Source organism: Styela clava, chromosome 12 (assembly GCF_964204865.1).
Source record: "Styela clava chromosome 12, kaStyClav1.hap1.2, whole genome shotgun sequence".
Taxonomy (NCBI): Eukaryota; Metazoa; Chordata; class Ascidiacea; order Stolidobranchia; family Styelidae; genus Styela; species Styela clava.
This window is the reverse complement of record NC_135261.1, coordinates 16,069,947-16,089,077: the sequence shown is the minus strand read 5'-3', so window position 1 is coordinate 16,089,077 and position 19,131 is coordinate 16,069,947. Positions and strand designations below refer to the sequence as shown.

The window sequence follows — 19,131 nt, the reverse complement described above, 5'->3', positions numbered from 1 at the left end:
AATATGTAAAAGATATTAAAAAAAATGAAAATATATTGCGAGTTGGCAACCACCACCAGGAAAATATTTTTAGGTGATACAGAATTGAATCATGTTACTTAAAGGTCATAATTACTGAATTATGATAGTTTAACAGCTACGGATATCAATAAAAACTATTGAAAAGGAGTTCTGGAGTTACAAGGACTTGTGGGCTATAAATATAAAATCTCCTGTTGGTTTGTACTCTCTTTACATGGCCAGGTGCAGAAAAGCTTAATGCGCATGTAAGCACCATTATTAACTTAACCCATAGCTGGTCCTTTCAAGAACATATTCCATTGAACTTTGCATAATTGACCTACATACAGACATAGTTCACCTAACATTCTGACATTTAAGATAATCATACAGTCATAGGCTATCCGCTACTCCTGTACTCTATTAGGCTATACAGTATACTGTCCGAATAAAGTCATAATATAGGTACCGTACAGATCTAAGTAATAATTTCTAATCTGCTGAGTCTGTATAGCTGTTAAACTCTATCATCTTTTTAGTTCAGTAGTTTGTATGCAATGTACAGCTCTATGCAAATATCAGAATATTGAAAATTTTGAACTCTTTTTTGTTTTTGTTTAAACAAATACCGGTAACAGAAATTACATTTAATGAAAATAACTTCTTGGCCTCTTCACTTTTATCGGTGGTTGGTCTAGTCTAGATTATATCCTGATATCCACTACCGGTATATTTTTTATGTTTGGATCAAGATGATATCCATTCTAACATCAAAACGCGCTGAGTTACGGTACGGTACGGTATTTAGTCCCGACCAGCTGACCTGACTGACTTTTCACAATATATGATTAATACGGTACTTCGCCTTCACTTCGAATATTATTGAAAAATATTTTATTATGATTATTATTATCTCAATTACAACATTCCCCAAAATCGACAACCCATTCACAACAAAATAAATGCTTCCACTGGCCTGGCAGAATGAGTGAAATTTAAAACAACCGTCCATGATTAACTGAGCTGATACGATACAGCGGGTAGTTACAAAATGGCTACCGGTATGTCCCATATGTCCCTACTAAAACGGCTATGTCCCATCTAGAATTGCGACTCCGATATTTCCTACTAAAATGACTACGGTATGTTCGCTATGTCCCTACTAAAATGGCTATATCCCTTCCAAAATGGCTATGTCCGATATGTCCCTACTAAAATGGCGATGTCCACTATGTCCCTACTAAAATGGCTATGTCCCTACTATAATGGCTATGTCCGCTATGTCCCTACTGAAATGGCTATGCCCGCTATGTTCATACAATGAGCATATATACAATGAGTGGAAACTTGCAAAGATTTGCTCATTGTGGCATTGTTCCCTGCATTTTTTACGTCGTCCAGCTAAATGGTTCGATGCATATTAAGAAAACGCATCGCTCGCTGCCAAAATCCCTTGCTTCAGCCGAGTCGGGTGCGAAATTGGCCGTATTAACTTGACTTGAGGTCTTTAATTCTTCAATACATATTTGATTTTGGGTTTCGAAGTATGGTACGCTGAAAGCATACAACTATGAGCATATGCTTATTGGGAATGCATATCTATTAGACAGAAAACGTATCTACAGAACAGAATATGAACCAGTCGCCGAGAGGAGTGCGGTTATTTATGTATTTATTAATTGATATAACATGGGATTTACATATTTATCCAAGGGGAGAAGAAGGCCTAAATATATGGCAAACCACGGCCTTTCTCAATCATAGCTCTGTGCTCCATATGAATCACATGGCTCTGCGAGCTATTCGTTTACTTATTAAAAATACTGATTTTAACTATAAATTACTCTGGGATATCTTGCCATTGAAAACAAAAGCCAGAAATTGGAAAAATAGCAGGGAATGAAATGTGTGTATTATGTAATGGAGAACCTGAGTTTGTTTCACATATTTTCATGTATTGTGAATTTACAAAAAATATTTATGAAGATTTTGTTTTAGATATTAAAATTGATTAGAATACATTTTGTTATCAATATGATTCTTGCATATTATTTAATTTTAACGATCCTTTATATAGTCATATAGATACTGTTGATTTGGATGCAATTATACTTTTGTAATCAATAGTGAGAAATATTTCATGACTGCTATTAACTATGTGAGCTATTTTTCTGCAATGCAAAATATTTCCTTCGTCTGCTATTTACTATGTGAATTAATTTTTCTGTAATGTAAAGTATTTCCATAACTGCTTTTACTATGTGGGCTGTTTTTTCGGTACTCGTAGTATGTGTACCAGGTTAGGTTACGATTCTCCTTATTTTTGTTAAATTAAAAGTTCGGGAATTGTCTGTGTTACACAAGTGAATATCCCCCTACCGATAGAATTTAGTCCATTTACACAACTTGATATAAAGTAGGCGAACAAAATTAGTTACCTTCATATTGGTACACATACTTCTGGAGCACCATTTTTTTCGAACAGCGCATTTTAAAACCCTCCCCAGCCGGTCGTTCTGATGCCATTTTACTTTGATTATTTGTTTGTCAACCATTAGGCCCTAAAGCTTCACTCGTGGCTTTATATTAGCGTGTGATAGAGCTCTATTAGGCAATATATGTAAAACGCACTCATCTAAAAAAAAAACATTTTTACGCCAAAATTCCGAAATTTCTATTGAACTTGCGAGATTTTGTGTCTAGTAGAGGGTTAATAATTATTCCTAATTGATTAATGTTTATTTCAACGTTTTCTTGAGTTATTTTCCAACAGAACAACACCAGAATCACTATTATAGCAAGAATGGTTACTCTAAAATCCACGATTGTATTTACAGAATTTTCAATTTCAAGGCTTCAATTGGCAATTTTGATGACGTCACACCTCTAATTATTAGTCCACACGCCCCCCTCAATGCAAAAAATGTTAATTTTTTCAACGAAAATGCGCGTAGAAAGATGTAAACATTCTAATGCGCGCCGCTACGCGTGAAATTACCATTAATTTTACGTTTTTTTCAGGTTTAAAAAATCTCGATACCTCTGCCAAGTATGGTGCAGTCGAAATCATATTTATCAAAACATCACAGTGGCAGGGATGATATGTATGACTGAAAATACATGCTAAACCAATAATAAGTGATTATGAAGGATTGATAATCATTGATTTCCTGTCCGAGTCGCGTCAACAATTTCACACATGTGACTAGCGATTTGGAATTAAGTTGAAAATTATACAATGAAGACATGATACAAATGTTTCAACGCTCTTGTTTGGAATTTTGAAATAGAGGAATTCATCCTTATCCTTCAAAATTTGATGATAAGATAAAAAAAAAATCAGTTCATTGTTAATAAATTTAAATAAAAATAAAGTGGTTTGGTGTTTTGGGGGGTGGATATCACAGTACATTAGAGCAGTGGTCGGCAACTTTTTTTCAAGTGACGGACCGGTAAAGTCTGACCAAAAGCCTATGCAATAAGTTATACGCATCAGGAAATTTATGTTGATTGTTGACAATATACTAAAAACGACGGTGATGCTATTTAATCCGATATCTGTATTTGTTTGATGACTATCAACTGTTTCCATATTCGAGATATGGTCGACATTGACACACGAAACGGGTGGTTTCTTACACTTCGATATTTCGTTTTTGTAGTAATCAATATTGAAAACCAGGCCTCACATTGGTAAGATTTCGAGAAAGTTAACAATGCCTGTATCATTTTGTTGGGGAGATCTTATTCGGACTGATGAGAGACATTCTTATATGGGCGTAGAGAAAACAATTTACCCAGCAATATTGCGACATACTGACATGGCATTTGTTTATAAAGTCAGACATACTGCTCAATAGTGTTGTGCAGTGATCAGCAAACTTCATGTATTTGCGGACCAAATATATACATTACCGGTAGCGCGCGGGCCGCAATATTACATTAATTAAACTTCAAATTCTGACGCATTCGCATTACTGCCCTTGCTCTGTTGAAAGCCTGTCCCAATGAGATGTGTATGTGTCGTTTTTTTCAATATATTATCCAACAATACATTGTTTTTATTTACTTAATATCAATGTAAAAGATGATGTTTTTATAACAACTTGTCGTCCAAATGATGATCTGACAAGCGAGTACGATATTTAATCTAAGTGGAATGCATTTCAGATAAAGCTGCTCAAGGCCATATGTTCTTCCGAACGTGCAAATTACACGTTTTGCACTGTCGCACAGATTACCTAGTCCCGGGTTTTCGACGACTCGTTTCGTAACGAGTTTAACATTGAAACCCTTAACAACTGCGATGCTGACTGGGCATATAGAGCAAACCGGTTTTGGAATGCGCAAGAAAGAAAAATATTTAACCGTTCAAGCACTTTGAAATGCTCGAGCCTCATTTTCAAATTTTAAAAATTAAAATTAACTCGAACGACATACAACTGACGCTACTTGTAACATACCAAGCGCCGTACAGCAGCACTTGTCACCACATAAATCCGTGTAGAGACCATAATAAATTTGGGATCAATTTTTGTTTTATGTATCAAATGTCGGGTCGTTCGAGGGCCGCAACAAATTAGTACGCGGGTCGCATTTGGCCCGCAGTTTGCCGACCCCTGGTGTTTGTCTGGTTTATTGTTGGGTGCTGTTTTTAGTCGTAGGGTTTATTGTTACATTGTAGAGGTTATATTACGGCCTTGTTCATTTTTGTGTCACCTCTCTGCGGACCGGCAGTGACCTTTCCGCGGACCGGCGATGGGCCGCGGCCCGGTGGTTGCCGACCACTGCATTAGAGTGTATATGTCCATTACAGCCTATATTTGTTACTGTATAGGTGTGTGTAAATAGCACTCCAATGATGAAACATCAAAAATTAGGATATGATAGAATTTACATATTTGTACAGAAAAAAAGATTGGATGGAGAACATGTTCTTGAAAATGTGAATCTATTGATCCCTTTTTGCCTCCTCTTCCATGAAACGATGCATGTTCTACATTCCCAGACAGTATAAACAAAAAAAATTACGCATTTCCCACAGCCTTGTTTAGAATATATAACATCATCAAGCGCACAAATATATGTACAGAATGCAAAGCCTGTAACGAACAGTCTGTACTATGACTTGGATAGGTGAGGATGTCAATTGCGCTCTTCCGATTGAAATATTATTGCTTCAGTATCTATAGACTTTTCGCTGCAACTATCATTATATAATTCTGAAATGTCACAGATTTCTGTAAGTTTGGATAACTCACTAAACTCTAGAAAGTTTCCCGGGTTATAAAAGACTTAATTTTGTGTTTTTTCAAACTTAAGATTTGCTACTTTAAAATAAAATGCTGACCTTGAAAAACATATTGTGTATTTCACTTTTGATGCTTGGTATAAGCATTGAGATTAATCTGGCAAAAGAATGTAAAATTCCAGAGAACAATGAGGACATTGACTGGGATAAGGTATGTATATAATTAAATTGTAAAACCTTTACTTCCAGTCGGTTTTTAATATATATATAAAAGATGTGTCGTTTTCCGCTTACACTTTTCTCCAAAAGTTTGATTAAGACAGCATTAGGACTTCAGATACATTATCTCACAATAATACATCTGGAGATTTCAACCTCTTCACTTCACTCAACTTTTCAAATGTGTCACAGGTGTTAACAGTTGAGATTTAGTAAAACTCTCCTTGCATAATGAAATTATTCAGTAGAAATTACAAACCATATTGTTGTGTGCAGGTTAAGAATGACTGGTATCTGGTGCTACACACCAACGATGAGGTCATGAATGAAGATGTTATAGGTGCAAAACTACAGAACTTCTCCAATACAAATGAAGGAATGCAAATGGTGGTTACTAATTTACATGAGAAGTAAGTTTATAATTTATTTCAAATAAAGTTGAAAAAAAAACTGAAAAAATGACTAAAACACTGCAATATTCAAACTAAAGTATATAAGCGAATTCTGTTACATTTGAATGGACAGATCAAACTACTCAGTCTCCAAATCAGAGATACATTCAAAAACAGAAGATATGTAATTTTAAAAACATTGTATGTAAAAAAAAACATTTTACTTTATTTCAGTTCTCCTCCCCAAACGTTTACAATTGATCGGACCAAACGAATTGACGGCGTTTATTATGGGATGAAGAGCGAAAGTATTATTTTTGGATATGACTATATAGTTAAAATGAAATATAATAAATAAGAAATTCAATATTTTGATACAGAACCAGCTGTTTTGGCTTCACACACTCTAACACAAGACGGAGGAACAAATAATAATGCTAAAAAAATAGGTAATGTATAATTGAATTTACAGATTAAAATGGTTACGGTGAATACATTTAAAAATAGTTAAAACATTTTAATATTCAGATGATGCCTTGTTCAATGGTGATATTCTGGTTCTATACGACAAAAAGAATTATTTAGTCCATGCATTCTGCAGTCTTTCAGGTATTTTAGGCCACTTCTCATTTAGTTTCAATGACAATTTATTCTCAGCAGCATTGATAGAACACACAATAAAAGGAATTAGACTCACTCAAGAGTAAATAATATATTCAGTGAGTAATGAAAATTGATCACTTAAAACCAGTCAAGGATGTTCATTCACAAGGAATGTCTACTCACTAGTGAAGGTAGTTACACATTGCATGTAAGGTGTGGAATAGGAGAAAAGCAACATAAGACAACAAATTTTTAAAAAAAGTGACATCAACCAATTGCATATCTGTAGATTTCTGGAGCGATTTATATCGAATCTCAATATCTTTTCAGGTGAATGGGTTGTCTGGTCGGCATTTCCAACCCTAAATCCAACTATTCATCAAATTAGTTCAATGTGGAACAAGCTCATTGAGAAAGGAATCATTGTACAACTTTATCCTTCTAAAATTGTTGAACATCCGGAGTTGATGGAAAGTTTGAACTGACGAGATTTTTCAATATTGAGTTATATATAACCCTGAACAGAAATTCATTTAATGGGAATTATAACACTGCAGTATACTATTTAGTACAACTACTATATTCTAGAATAAATAAGAAAACTACAGGAGTCATTTTTTATGCAATTTTAGGCGTTATGCCGTGGCTTTCTCAGTTTCATTGTTATCGTAAATCGTAATTATGTTGTGCTATATTTAAGTTGCAAATTATACAATGAAGACATGATGCAAATGTTTTAACACTCTAAATGCAATTCTAAACTAGAGGAATTCATCTTTATCTTCCACAATTTGATGAGATAAGATAAAAAGATTAATCAATGAGCATATATACAATGAGTGGAAACTTGCAAAGATTTGCTCATTGTGGCATTGTTCCCTGCATTTTTTACGTCGTCCAGCTAAATGGTTCGCTGCATATTAAGAAAACGCATTGCTCGCTGCCAAAATCCCTTGCTTCAGCCGAGTCGGGTGCGAAATTGGCCGTATTAACTTGACTTGAGGTCTTTAATTCTTCAATACATATTTGATTTTGGGTTTCGAAGTATGGTACGCTGAAAGCATACAACTATGGGCATATGCTTATTGGGAATGCATATCTATTAGACAGAAAACGTATCTACAGAACAGAATATGAACCAGTCGCCGAGAGGAGTGCGGTTATTTATGTATTTATTAATTGATATAACATGGGATTTACATATTTATCCAAGGGGAGAAGAAGGCCTAAATATATGGCAAACCACGGTCTTTCTCAATCATAGCTCTGTGCTCCATATGAATCACATGGCTCTGCGAGCTATTCGTTTACTTATTAAAAATACTGATTTTAACTATAAATTACCCTGGGATATCTTGCCATTGAAAACAAAAGCCAGAAATTGGAAAAAAAGCAGGGAATGAAATGTGTGTATTATGTAATGGAGAACCTGAGTTTGTTTCACATATTTTCATGTATTGTAAATTTACAAAAAATATTTATGAAGATTTTGTTTTAGATATATTGAAATTGATTAGAATACATTTTGTTATCAATATGATTCTTGCATATTATTTAATTTTAACGATCCTTTATATAGTCATATAGATACTGTTGATTTGGATGCAATTATACTTTTGTAATCAATAGTGAGATATAAAATTTTGACCATGAGAAATTCTATTATATTCGAAAATAAAACACCACATTTTGCCTTTCTCAAAAAGCAGATAAAAATGGCCATAATATGTAGAAAAATATAGAGAATTATAGAATAAACAACCCATTTGAGAGGGAATTGAAAAATTTATGAAAAATTTAGTTAAAAAGAAAATTATATGTTTATGATATGTATTTTAAATTACCTAATTTTATTTTTATTGTTTTATATCAATGCATTTATTAAAATAACCTAATTATGGTATGAATTACTACTGGAATTGAACAAAATAAATACTGGATCATGGAGGCAAACTGGAATATGAACTTATTTATATTATATATATTATTTTATATTTACCGTAATTAAAATCACTCATTGAGTGAACGAATTAGCATACTGTAATGCTTATTGGGAATACATACCATCTATTAGGCAGAAAACTTATCTACAGAACAGAATATGAACCAGCCAAGTGGGGACCTGGGATATTGTATTCATTGATATAGATAGAGATAGTTTATTTTGAAAAGTCCACAATCTGACAATACAAACAAATAAAAAATGGAGAGTTCTGGAGAGCGAGCAAAACCTTTAAAAATGTTCAAAACACGATGAGTATCATGTGCCTGCTGTGTTATAGCAAGTAGTAATGTGTAATGAATTTAATTCACTGTGGTAAATGAATTGCTATCTTTTTATTTGTTATGAGCACACTTGCTGGAACTCCATAATCTATTATTTTAATTTTTAGTAACACTTCTTATAAAAATATCAAATTGTTTATCATACTTGCATCCATATTTCGCCCTAAATTCCATTCTATGACACTTTCTCTGTATCCAAATATCTATGTACATGACCACATTATTTATTTTTTAGTAATACTTCATTTAAAAGTATCATAATGTTTATTATAATTGCTATTCTAGTATTTTATCAGTTTTTTGCCTTATATTTCATTCTATGATACTTTCTCTGTATCCAAATATCTATATGTATATGAGCACTTTATTTATTTTTTAGTACCGGTAATACTTATTTAAAAATAACCTATTGGGTATCATTGCTATTTCAGTATATTATCAATATTTCGCCTTAAAATTCATTCTATGTTACGTGCTCTGTAGCCGAATATAGATATGTACATGAGCACTTTATTTCATATATATATCTGATGGAGAAGGGTCAAATCCTGATCATGTATTATTGTGTGTTACTATCCTCCAAATCACTTGCCAGTCATAATCAAGTATTATAATTTGATGTGTTCAAATTATAGTGTATAAAGAAATCTACTCATGATTGCATTACTATTATCAAATGTTTATAATTAAAGTGCTATAATAATAAAATTTTCCCCATCTTTGCTTATAAAAAATCCATGTCCTATTACATTCATTTTTAGTAGACAAATTTTCCAAATAATAGGTATCCTCGCTAACCCATTTTTATGCAGTTGATATGCAATACATGTCAACTTATCAGCTGAATAAATGATGATCTTAGGACAAAACATGATTATTTAGTACTTTCCAAATCAAAAATTCTTGTGAATAATGTATATAGTGAATAAGGTATATGAGAGGTATTGAAGAATTTAACACCGAACCTGTTAAATGACCCGAAATGTTGTAACGTTGTCTCCCAGTCAAACACCTGAGCATCTGTTTTTTTATTTTATTATAATTTATATATGTTCATGGTTTGACGAACGAAATAAACTATCTCTCTCTATTAGTTTAAAATACTGACTTCTGGACTTGGCTAATTTTATGCATATCAAAACTTGTCATTTATTTTTTTCCACATGTTTTCCAATAAAACATACTTACGCCTTACTACTGTTATTTGTAGCTTATTATTGTTAGCTAATTATTTTTGAGGTGGGGCGCAAGACTTCACAATTCTAAAAAGGGGGTGCGGTGCGGCTTGAAAAGTTTGGGAATGTTTGTATGTAGTAGAACCTAACCTGGTACACATGGTTCCGGTGTCTACCAACTGGGTTTACATACTTCAAGAGTACCTTTTTGTATTACAGTTGTGAAACAGAAAAAGCTGAATGTCGGTCTTATTCCATCTGTAAAGTTACCAAAAACTCCACAAAGAATGAACAATGTGTATTATCGATGAAATGAAAAGTGACATATAAAAAATACAGAAGCTGTGGAAAATATTTTGCATTACAGAAAAATTAGTTCACATATTAAATATTTTACATTACAAAAAAATGGTGCTCCAGAAGTATGTGTACCAATATGAAGGTAACTAATTTTGTTCGCCTACTTTATATCAAGTTGTGTAAATGGACTAAATTCTATCGGTAGGGGGATATTCACTTGTGTAACACAGACAATTCCCGAACTTTTAATATAACAAAAATAAGGAGAATCGTAACCTAACCTGGTACACATACTACGAGTACCGAAAAAACAGCCCACATAGTAAAAGCAGTTATGGAAATACTTTACATTACAGAAAAATTAATTCACATAGTAAATAGCAGACGAAGGAAATATTTTGCATTGCAGAAAAAATAGCTCACATAGTTAATAGCAGTCATGAAATATTTCTCACTATTGATTACAAAAGTATAATTGCATCCGAATCAACAGTATCTATACGACTATATAAAGGATCGTTAAAATCAAATAATATGCAAGAATCATATTGATAACAAAATGTATTCTGATCAATTTTAATATATCTGAAACAAAATCTTCATAAATATCAAAACTCAGGTTCTCCATTACATAATACACACATTTCATTCCCTGCTTTTCTTCCAATTTCTGGTTTTTGTTTTCAATGGCAAGATATCCCAGAGTAATTTATAGTTAAAATCAGTATTTTTAATAAGTAAACGAATAGCTCGCAGAGCCATGTGATTCATATGGGAAAAAGAGCTATGATTGAGAGAGGCCGTGGTTCGCCATATATTTAGGCCTTCTTTTCGGCTTTCCTCTCCCCTTGGATAAATATGTAAATCCCATGTTATATCAATTAATAAATACATAAATAACCGCACTCCTCTCGGCGACTGGTTCATATTCTGTTCTGTAGATACGTTTTCTGTCTAATAGATATGCATTCCCAATAAGCATATGCTCATAGTTGTATGCTTTCAGCGTACCATACTTCGAAACCCAAAATCAAATATGTATTGAAGAATTAAAGACCTCAAGTCAAGTTAATACGGCCAATTTCGCACCCGACTCGACTGAAGCAAGGGATTTTGGCAGCGAGCAATGCGTTTTCTTAATATGCAGCGAACCATTTAGCTGGACGACGTAAAAATGCAGGGGACAATGCCACAATGAGCAAAAGTTTGCAAGTTTCCACTCATTGTATATATGCTCATTGGTTCATACCACATACTAAAATGGCTATGTCCCATCTAAAATCGCGATTCCGATATTTTCCTACCAATCGATAGCCTGACAGACCACTATCCTATTTTTTGTGGGATTGAGATCGAACACTCACCCCCGAAATGTGCTCCAGAAATGAAGCGCGACATGAATCAGTTTAATCATGAACAGTTTTTATATGAAGCTCAGATAGTTTTCAGTACTGAAACTTCTGGTCATGAGATTAGTGCAGATAACTTTAACTCCATTTTCGATGAATTTATTAACAAAATTAGGACATTGATTGACAAGCATGCCCCCCTAAAAAAATTAAGTAGGAAAGAAAGTCGCTTGAAGCAAAAACCCTGGCTTACACCAGGGATTTTACGATCTGTGAAAATTCGAGATAAACTTCATAAAACTTTATTCTTGAATGGCACAGAACCTGAAAAGCGTCAGTATAAGAAATACTCTAACACTCTAACTCATATAAAAAATAGAGCTAAAGCGAACCACTATGCCAAACGTTTTGATAATCACAGAAATGACCTAAAAATGACATGGAACACTATTAACTCTATAATTAATCGAAAGTCTAAAAAATCACTCCCCCCCCCTATTTGATAGTACTCACAACAAATCAATCCAAAACCCTAAAGATATTTGTAACACGTTTAATAGGTATTTTGCTGAAGTTGGACCTTCGCTTGCAGCATCATTTTCTAACAACAATAAACTTGATTTTCTAAAATATCTTGAACAGTCTAATAGATCTTCAATGTTTCTTGAGGAGACCACGACATCTGAAATTGAAATGGTCATTAATGCGCTTGCAAGTGGTAAAGCTGAGGGTCACGACTGCATACCAATTTATTTTATTAAACTTTTAAGCAGTATTATCAGTCCAAATTTGTCCAAACTTTTTAACATCTCTATGACTCTTGGTATTTTCCCCAGTCACTTGAAAGTGGCCAGGGTGGTACCAGTATATAAGTCTGGGAATAAGGAAAATGTATCCAATTATCGCCCCATCTCAATTTTATCTTGCCTATCTACTGTTTTCGAGAAATTGTTGCTGAAAAGACTAAAATCATTTTTAGACAAACATTCTATATTGCATTGTGGCCAGTTTGGCTTCCGAAATGGACATTCAACTTCTCATGCTCTGTTAGATATTGTTAGTCATTATTATAACATTATAGATGATGGTTTAGTAGGTTGTAGTGTGTTTTTGGATCTAAAAAAAGCTTTTGATACAGTTGATCATAATATTTTAATCAGTAAACTTAATCATATTGGAATTCGGGGCGTTGTCAATAAATTATTCACAAGTTATTTGAACGACAGAAGTCAATATGTGAGCTTGGCTGGTTCTGAATCAGTGAGTGTTAAAGTATCTGTGGGAGTCCCACAGGGTTCAGTATTAGGACCGACCCTTTTTTTAATCCATATAAATGATATTGTGAATGTCTCTAGCTCTGAAGTCAAACTTTTTGCTGACGACACCAGCACTACATCCTCTGCGGCTAACCTGTCAGACTTACAGCAAAAGGTTAATGGCGATTTAACTGATATATCTGTTTGGCTTACTAATAACAAGCTAACTGTAAACCCTAGCAAAACGCAAGTGCTATTAATTAACTGTAACAGAAGCCTAAAAAATTCCAACTATATACCTAAATTCATTCTTGGTGATTCAATATTGCGTACTTGTGAATCCGTTGGCTATCTTGGGGTAGCCCTAGATGATAAACTGACCTGGCGAGCCCATATTGACAAACTTGCATGCAAGTTGTCAAGAGCCACAGGTGCAATGTCCAAATTGAAATATTTTGTACCAAAGAAGTTACTGAGATCTGTTTATTTTGCATTATTCTACTCACATCTTCAATATGGAATTGTGGCATGGGGCTCAGCATGTAAGTCCCATCTTAATAAGATCAGTGTGCTACAAAACCGTGTGATAAGGCTAATAAGTGGTTCGCGGATAAGAGAACGTCTTAGTCCCATCTACAAACGTATGCATATTCTCAAACTTAATGATGTGTACAATTTTGAAATTGCCAAGATAATGTTCCAATTCAAACATGGTATGCTGCCTGATGTTTTTGACAACTATTTCAAAAACTGTAGTGGTGTACATGAATATAATACTCGCCTATCAAGTGGAGGGGCTTATTTTCTCGAGAGGACGAACTCAAAGTTAGCACGTAGTTCTATAAAAATTACTGGTCCACATGTCTGGAACAGTATTCCTAATGATATCAAGGAATCATCATACAACTGTTTCAAATATAAATACATGAGCCACCTTATTGACAAGTATTGAATATATTAGAACATTATATAGTCAAATTTTTACTGTTCCAATTTTTGATGAACTGTTATATTATCTTGGATTATGTCCTTATCTGCCTGTATCTCTCTGTATGCCATAATTGATGAATTATTTGTTAAATTCTATGTCCCTTCAGTCAATAATTACCCATATCTTGTAACTTTTGTAAGCTATGACTGATTGGGGTTATTGTAATAATTTAGTGTACCTTGCCTTGTAACTTTGAGAACTATGGCTGACCCCTTGTTATTGTAATATATTACATGTTAAAACTGTTATTCTAACTTATTGTATTATTTAACTATACCATGTAATCTTGTTACCTATGGCTGACAGGAGTTATAGTATTATTTAGTATAGTTGGCGTCTATACTGATTTTCTAGCCAACTTTCTGTTTTTAATTGCCCCCATCTATTTTTTATGAAATCTATTTCTAACAAACTCCTATAGTATTGTTTGATATATTCTTCTTCAAACTTACTCTGTAATACATTTTGTCTTTAACACCGTATCTTTGTAAATAATGAGCAACTTGGCTTTAAGACATGGTTTGATATATTTTAATACAATATGTGACTCTGCATTGAATTTAGCAGTAACTGCTTATAGCTTTGTACCTTTTTCTTGTAAATAATGAGTGACATGGCATTGTGACATAATTTGATACATTCTAATACAAACTGTTACTCTGCATTGAATTTAGCAGTAACTGCTCATAGTTTTGTACCTTTTTTTTTAAGTAATGAGTGACATGGCATTATGACATAGTTTGTTATATTCTATTACAAACTGTTACTCTGCATTGAATTCAGCAGTAACTGCTCATAGTTTTGCTCCTTTTTTTGTAAATAATGAGTGACATGGCATTGTGACATAGTTTGATATATTCTAATACAAACTGTTACTCTGCATTGAATTTAGCAGTAACTGCCTATAGCTTTGTACCTTTTTTTGTAAATAATGAGTGACATGGCATTATGACATAGTTTGTTATATTCTATTACAAACTGTTACTCTGCATTGAATTCAGCAGTAACTGCTCATAGTTTTGCTCCTTTATTTGTAAATAATGAGTGACATGGCATTGTGACATAGTTTGATATATTCTATAACAGTAACTGCTTATAGTTTTGTACCTTCTTTTGTAAATAATGAGTGAGATGGCATTATGACATAATTTGATATATTCTAATACAAACTGTTACTCTGCATTGAATTTAACAGTAACTGCTTATAGTTTTGTACCTTCTTTTGTAAATAATGAGTGAGATGGCATTATGACATAATTTGATATATTCTAATACAAACGGTTACTCTGCATTGAATTTAGCAGTAACTGCTCATAGTTTTGTACCCTTTTTTGTAAATAATGAGTGACATTACATTTTGACATGGTTCGATATATTCTAGTATTCTGTTACTCTTCATTAAATTGTCTTTAAGTGCTTATACCTTCAATTGTAAATATCGTAATCAGTGACATGGCTTTATTATTTACCACATATTATGCCAACCCTGTCATCCTATTTAATCTTCATACCTTCAATTACGTAACATTCACTCTTTGAACTATGACAAACGAAAACTAAGAGTATTAGTTCTATGTTCGAACTGTAACTCTAGCTTTGAGTACAGGATCATTAAAGTCTTCACCTTTCTTTTTGTAAACTATGAATGACAAATCTATAAGAAACAATTTATATATTTGATGAAGTCTCCTTTGACTGTTTAATGTCATTGTACTCCCTGATTGGGTTGAATGTTTATTTTCCTCTTAGGTCCGGAGTACATTTTGGTATACTTCTGGTTGTGGTTATCAGTATACTCATGGTGGTGCGTTGCTATGATTTACCTCAAATTTGGGCAATTATCAATCTGCAAGATGGGAACTTTAAAATATTATAATCAGTATTGTTACTAGTTGTTCTCCTTGTAGTGGAATCATGATCAAATATTAATCTAACAATTTGTAAATCCGCCACAAGAGTATTTCTATTGGTCCTACATTGCAGGAAATAAATTCAATCAAATCATTTCAGCTGGTAGTCTGCGCATAATATTGTAATATTTGAATATAAATACTGTATATAACTCTCATTTCATGTATGATCGCACTTTGAACTTGTATCCTCTGAATTAGTTTCTCGTAAAGTGTCAACTGAATAACTTGTTTTGAAATTAGTTGTATATGATGTAGTTTATTCTTGGCGGAATATTGATGCAACAACTCAAAAGTTGTCAACTGATTAATTCCGCTGGTCTAATATTGCAAAAATATAATCAACCAAATCAGTTATGTGGATATTCTATATAATGTTGTAATATTCGATTACATATATATAATCCTCTTTTCGTGTATGACCTTTGAACTTGCATACTCCGAAATAGTTTTTTCAGAAAGTGGCTGTGATTAGCATTATATTGAATCCTATCCATTTTTTTTCTATTAAGTAAAGCGCAATTCTTTGTAACCTTCGAATTAATAGATAATTTTGAAACTCAAATTAGTATTCTATTCACAATATAGTAAGTGAAGTTTGAGTTCAAATATTCATCCCTCTACATCCCTGATTGTAAAATTTTTACTATATTTTGGCTAATTACCACAAATACATTAGGTCCACTTCCTATCAATAGCACTGCTATAGGTATTTGAACTATTTGAAAATTCAATATTGCTCGAAGTTGTTTTTATATTTGATATATTCAATTACCTTTTGAGATTTTTGTTGTTTGATAAAAATGTTTTATATGGGTACACCCGTTCCACAGTACACCCCCTGTAGACACTCGAACTTAGATCTCTACAGACCCCGATTTGGTTTCAGAGTTCTATTTTTCATCCTTTGTTAATTAATGATATTAGTTATTTAGATATTTGATTACAAACCCCCTTCTTGTACTTTGAAAAATCCCTTTCAGTAGTCATTGAAATTGACCTTCATATTCACATTGTGTTTCAATTGTTTTTCATAAACCAAAGTTAATCCTATCTTCGTAAATCCAATATTTTAATTTTTTATTTTTTTTACTTATATTCCTTTTCATTTACCATAATAATTATCCAAATACGCTCATTGGGTATAACTACCACAATTTGTTCACCATATTAGTAATTCTCCAGACCCCTAGTAATTAATATGCATGGATCAATGATCATATGAGCGTGATAACTAACTTAAATCAATAGCCCCTTGTAATTGTGCTTTTTACAATTATTTAAGTGTATATTACTCTATAATTAGCTGTTACCCTCATAGTCATCCATTACCTGTGAATCTTATGCATAACAGTGAATTTGGGGGGAGCTGACTTGGATGACCGTATGGTCGTATCGCTCCCTCCAGTCTTTACCATAAATAGTGTTTATTTATTTGTATTTATGCTTTCATATTTATATTTGTTTTGGTTGACGAATCAATAAATCTCTCTCTCTCTCTCTATGTCCGTACTAAAATGGCTATGTCCCATCTAAAATCGCGAATCCGATATTTTTCTACTAAAATGACTATGTCCCTACTAAAATGGCGGTGTCTCCAAAATGTCGTGTCTCACGTGTCCCACGTTTTCTACTTGTCCCGCGTGTACCCCTTGTACCACATGTCACACTTAACCCACGTGTCCCACCCCTTGTCCCAAGTGTACCACTTGCCCCGCGTGTCACACTTAACCCACGTGTCCCATCACTTGTCCCAAGTGTACCACTTGCCCCACGTGTACCCCTTGTACGGTTGTACCACGTGTCACACTTATACCACGTGTCCCACATGTCACACCTAACCCACGTGTTCCACTCGTACCACATGCCCCACTTGTCGCTAATACCGCGTGCATTTTGCTAAAAGGATCGATTGTTTTGCTATCATGGTTGGCACTGAAATAAAAATAAATTAATTGTGCATTGGATTTATCTTTTTATCTATTTCTTTTTATTGCTGTCGAAAGTTTCAGTGTTATCATTATACAAAGTTCTAAACGCGACGAGGATTGTGAAGGTAAATTAACTATGATGATAAATTAATTAATCCAAACGACTTTCATTGTACCAAAATAGATTTTACGCCGTGAGATTAAAACGGCCAGTGGCGGCGCGTGGTCATTTTGACAACCGGGGCAAGCTACTGCGGGACCAAGTCACCCCCATCTACGGGGACAGGATGAGCGCTGTAAGTCTCCCATCATTTTATGAGTATAAAAACCATTCCATCGGTAACAACCAATCGGCAAAGGCGACAATTTTTAACGATAAGAAAGTGTCTTTAAAACCGGTCCAAGTCAAGGGATTAATAAATATAGACATAGTTTATTTTGAAACCTCTTTCAAAAGGAAAGGCAATATTTACCCAGATAAATACAATGACATATTAACAGAAACTTCGGAAAGCAGACAAAACCTAAAATGAGGTTTAAAACGTTACTATGAAGGAAGGAATGATAATGCAAAGATAAGGACATGCGTCGCTCACTCATAGATATATATGCTGCTAGACTTCTACTGCTTGAACATATATGCAACACGCCGCGGTTTCTTGGAAGCAAAATGCTCAATAACGCGCTGATTAAAGTCATGCATCCCAGAAATAACGTCTCTGTGAATGGATAAAACAGCCACTCTGCGTCGGCGGAAGAAATAGGCGTCGTCAAAATGATGTCCAGAAATTTTGCAGACGCCGCAAAGGTAGTTACTAGAGTGTTATCTATGAGGAACCCATAGAGCGCGCAAGTTGATGTGATGTTCAAAAAAGTTTGATTGGTGTATATACATCGCAATTCATTTTCCAATTTACCCACGTTTATCATGGGGTAAAATTTGGAGACAGTAGCCAACAAATGGATGGGAAATTGACGTGCAAATTTTAAAAAAAATTTTGGGGTTCATCAAACAGAACGCGGCAAGGTGTTCAGTGCGCAGACGATCGTCTATTTGGTTCACCAGAATGTCACAGCATTCCTTTGCAGACAAAATCAAACGCTGCGTTGTTTGCCCGCGGCGTAAAGAAGCACTCCATGTGTCGTCGTATTTTATTGTTTCCCGGATACGAGATACAGCATCGCAGAAGTCTGAAATACACGACTGCACAGACGCTCCATCCATTAGCCTTGACTGCAATGCGCCGTATAATACATCCACGTGATAGAATATTGTGGAGAAAAAAGCGAGAAAAAATGAAAACTCACCATCTTCTAGCAGACGCTTTAGACCTGCCGCCTCCCTCACAGAGCGTTCGTCCCAAACCGAAGAGCTCTGAATGCCATTGAAACACTCAATGAGCTCAGACCTAATTTCGGATACGCCCTGCACCACGCGTGGTTGGAAGTTCCAACGTGTTGGTGCACA

General features: G+C 34.0%; 1 protein-coding gene across 1 annotated transcript; it reads left to right on the top strand.

The window, feature by feature from the left end:
* The first annotated feature begins 5,298 nt into the window (after nucleotides 1-5,298).
* Nucleotides 5,299-7,191, top strand: LOC120330437 (uncharacterized). The gene is made up of 6 exons (XM_078118963.1): nucleotides 5,299-5,462; nucleotides 5,747-5,880; nucleotides 6,097-6,170; nucleotides 6,243-6,311; nucleotides 6,391-6,471; nucleotides 6,796-7,191. The coding sequence occupies exons 1-6, from the start codon at nucleotides 5,343-5,345 to the stop codon at nucleotides 6,948-6,950; spliced, it is 633 nt and encodes a 210-aa protein (XP_077975089.1). The 5' UTR covers nucleotides 5,299-5,342; the 3' UTR covers nucleotides 6,951-7,191.
* Nucleotides 7,192-19,131: the final 11,940 nt, after the last annotated feature.

Excerpts from the sequence above, each read along its gene's own strand:
- LOC120330437 (XM_078118963.1), top strand. The coding sequence starts at position 5,343 with ATGCTGACCTTGAAAAACATATTGTGTATTTCACTTTTGATGCTTGGT. Across the intron at positions 5,463-5,746 it reads AGGACATTGACTGGGATAAG|GTTAAGAATGACTGGTATCT; the intron begins GTATGTATATAA and ends TGTTGTGTGCAG. Across the intron at positions 6,171-6,242 it reads TTATGGGATGAAGAGCGAAA|AACCAGCTGTTTTGGCTTCA; the intron begins GTATTATTTTTG and ends ATTTTGATACAG.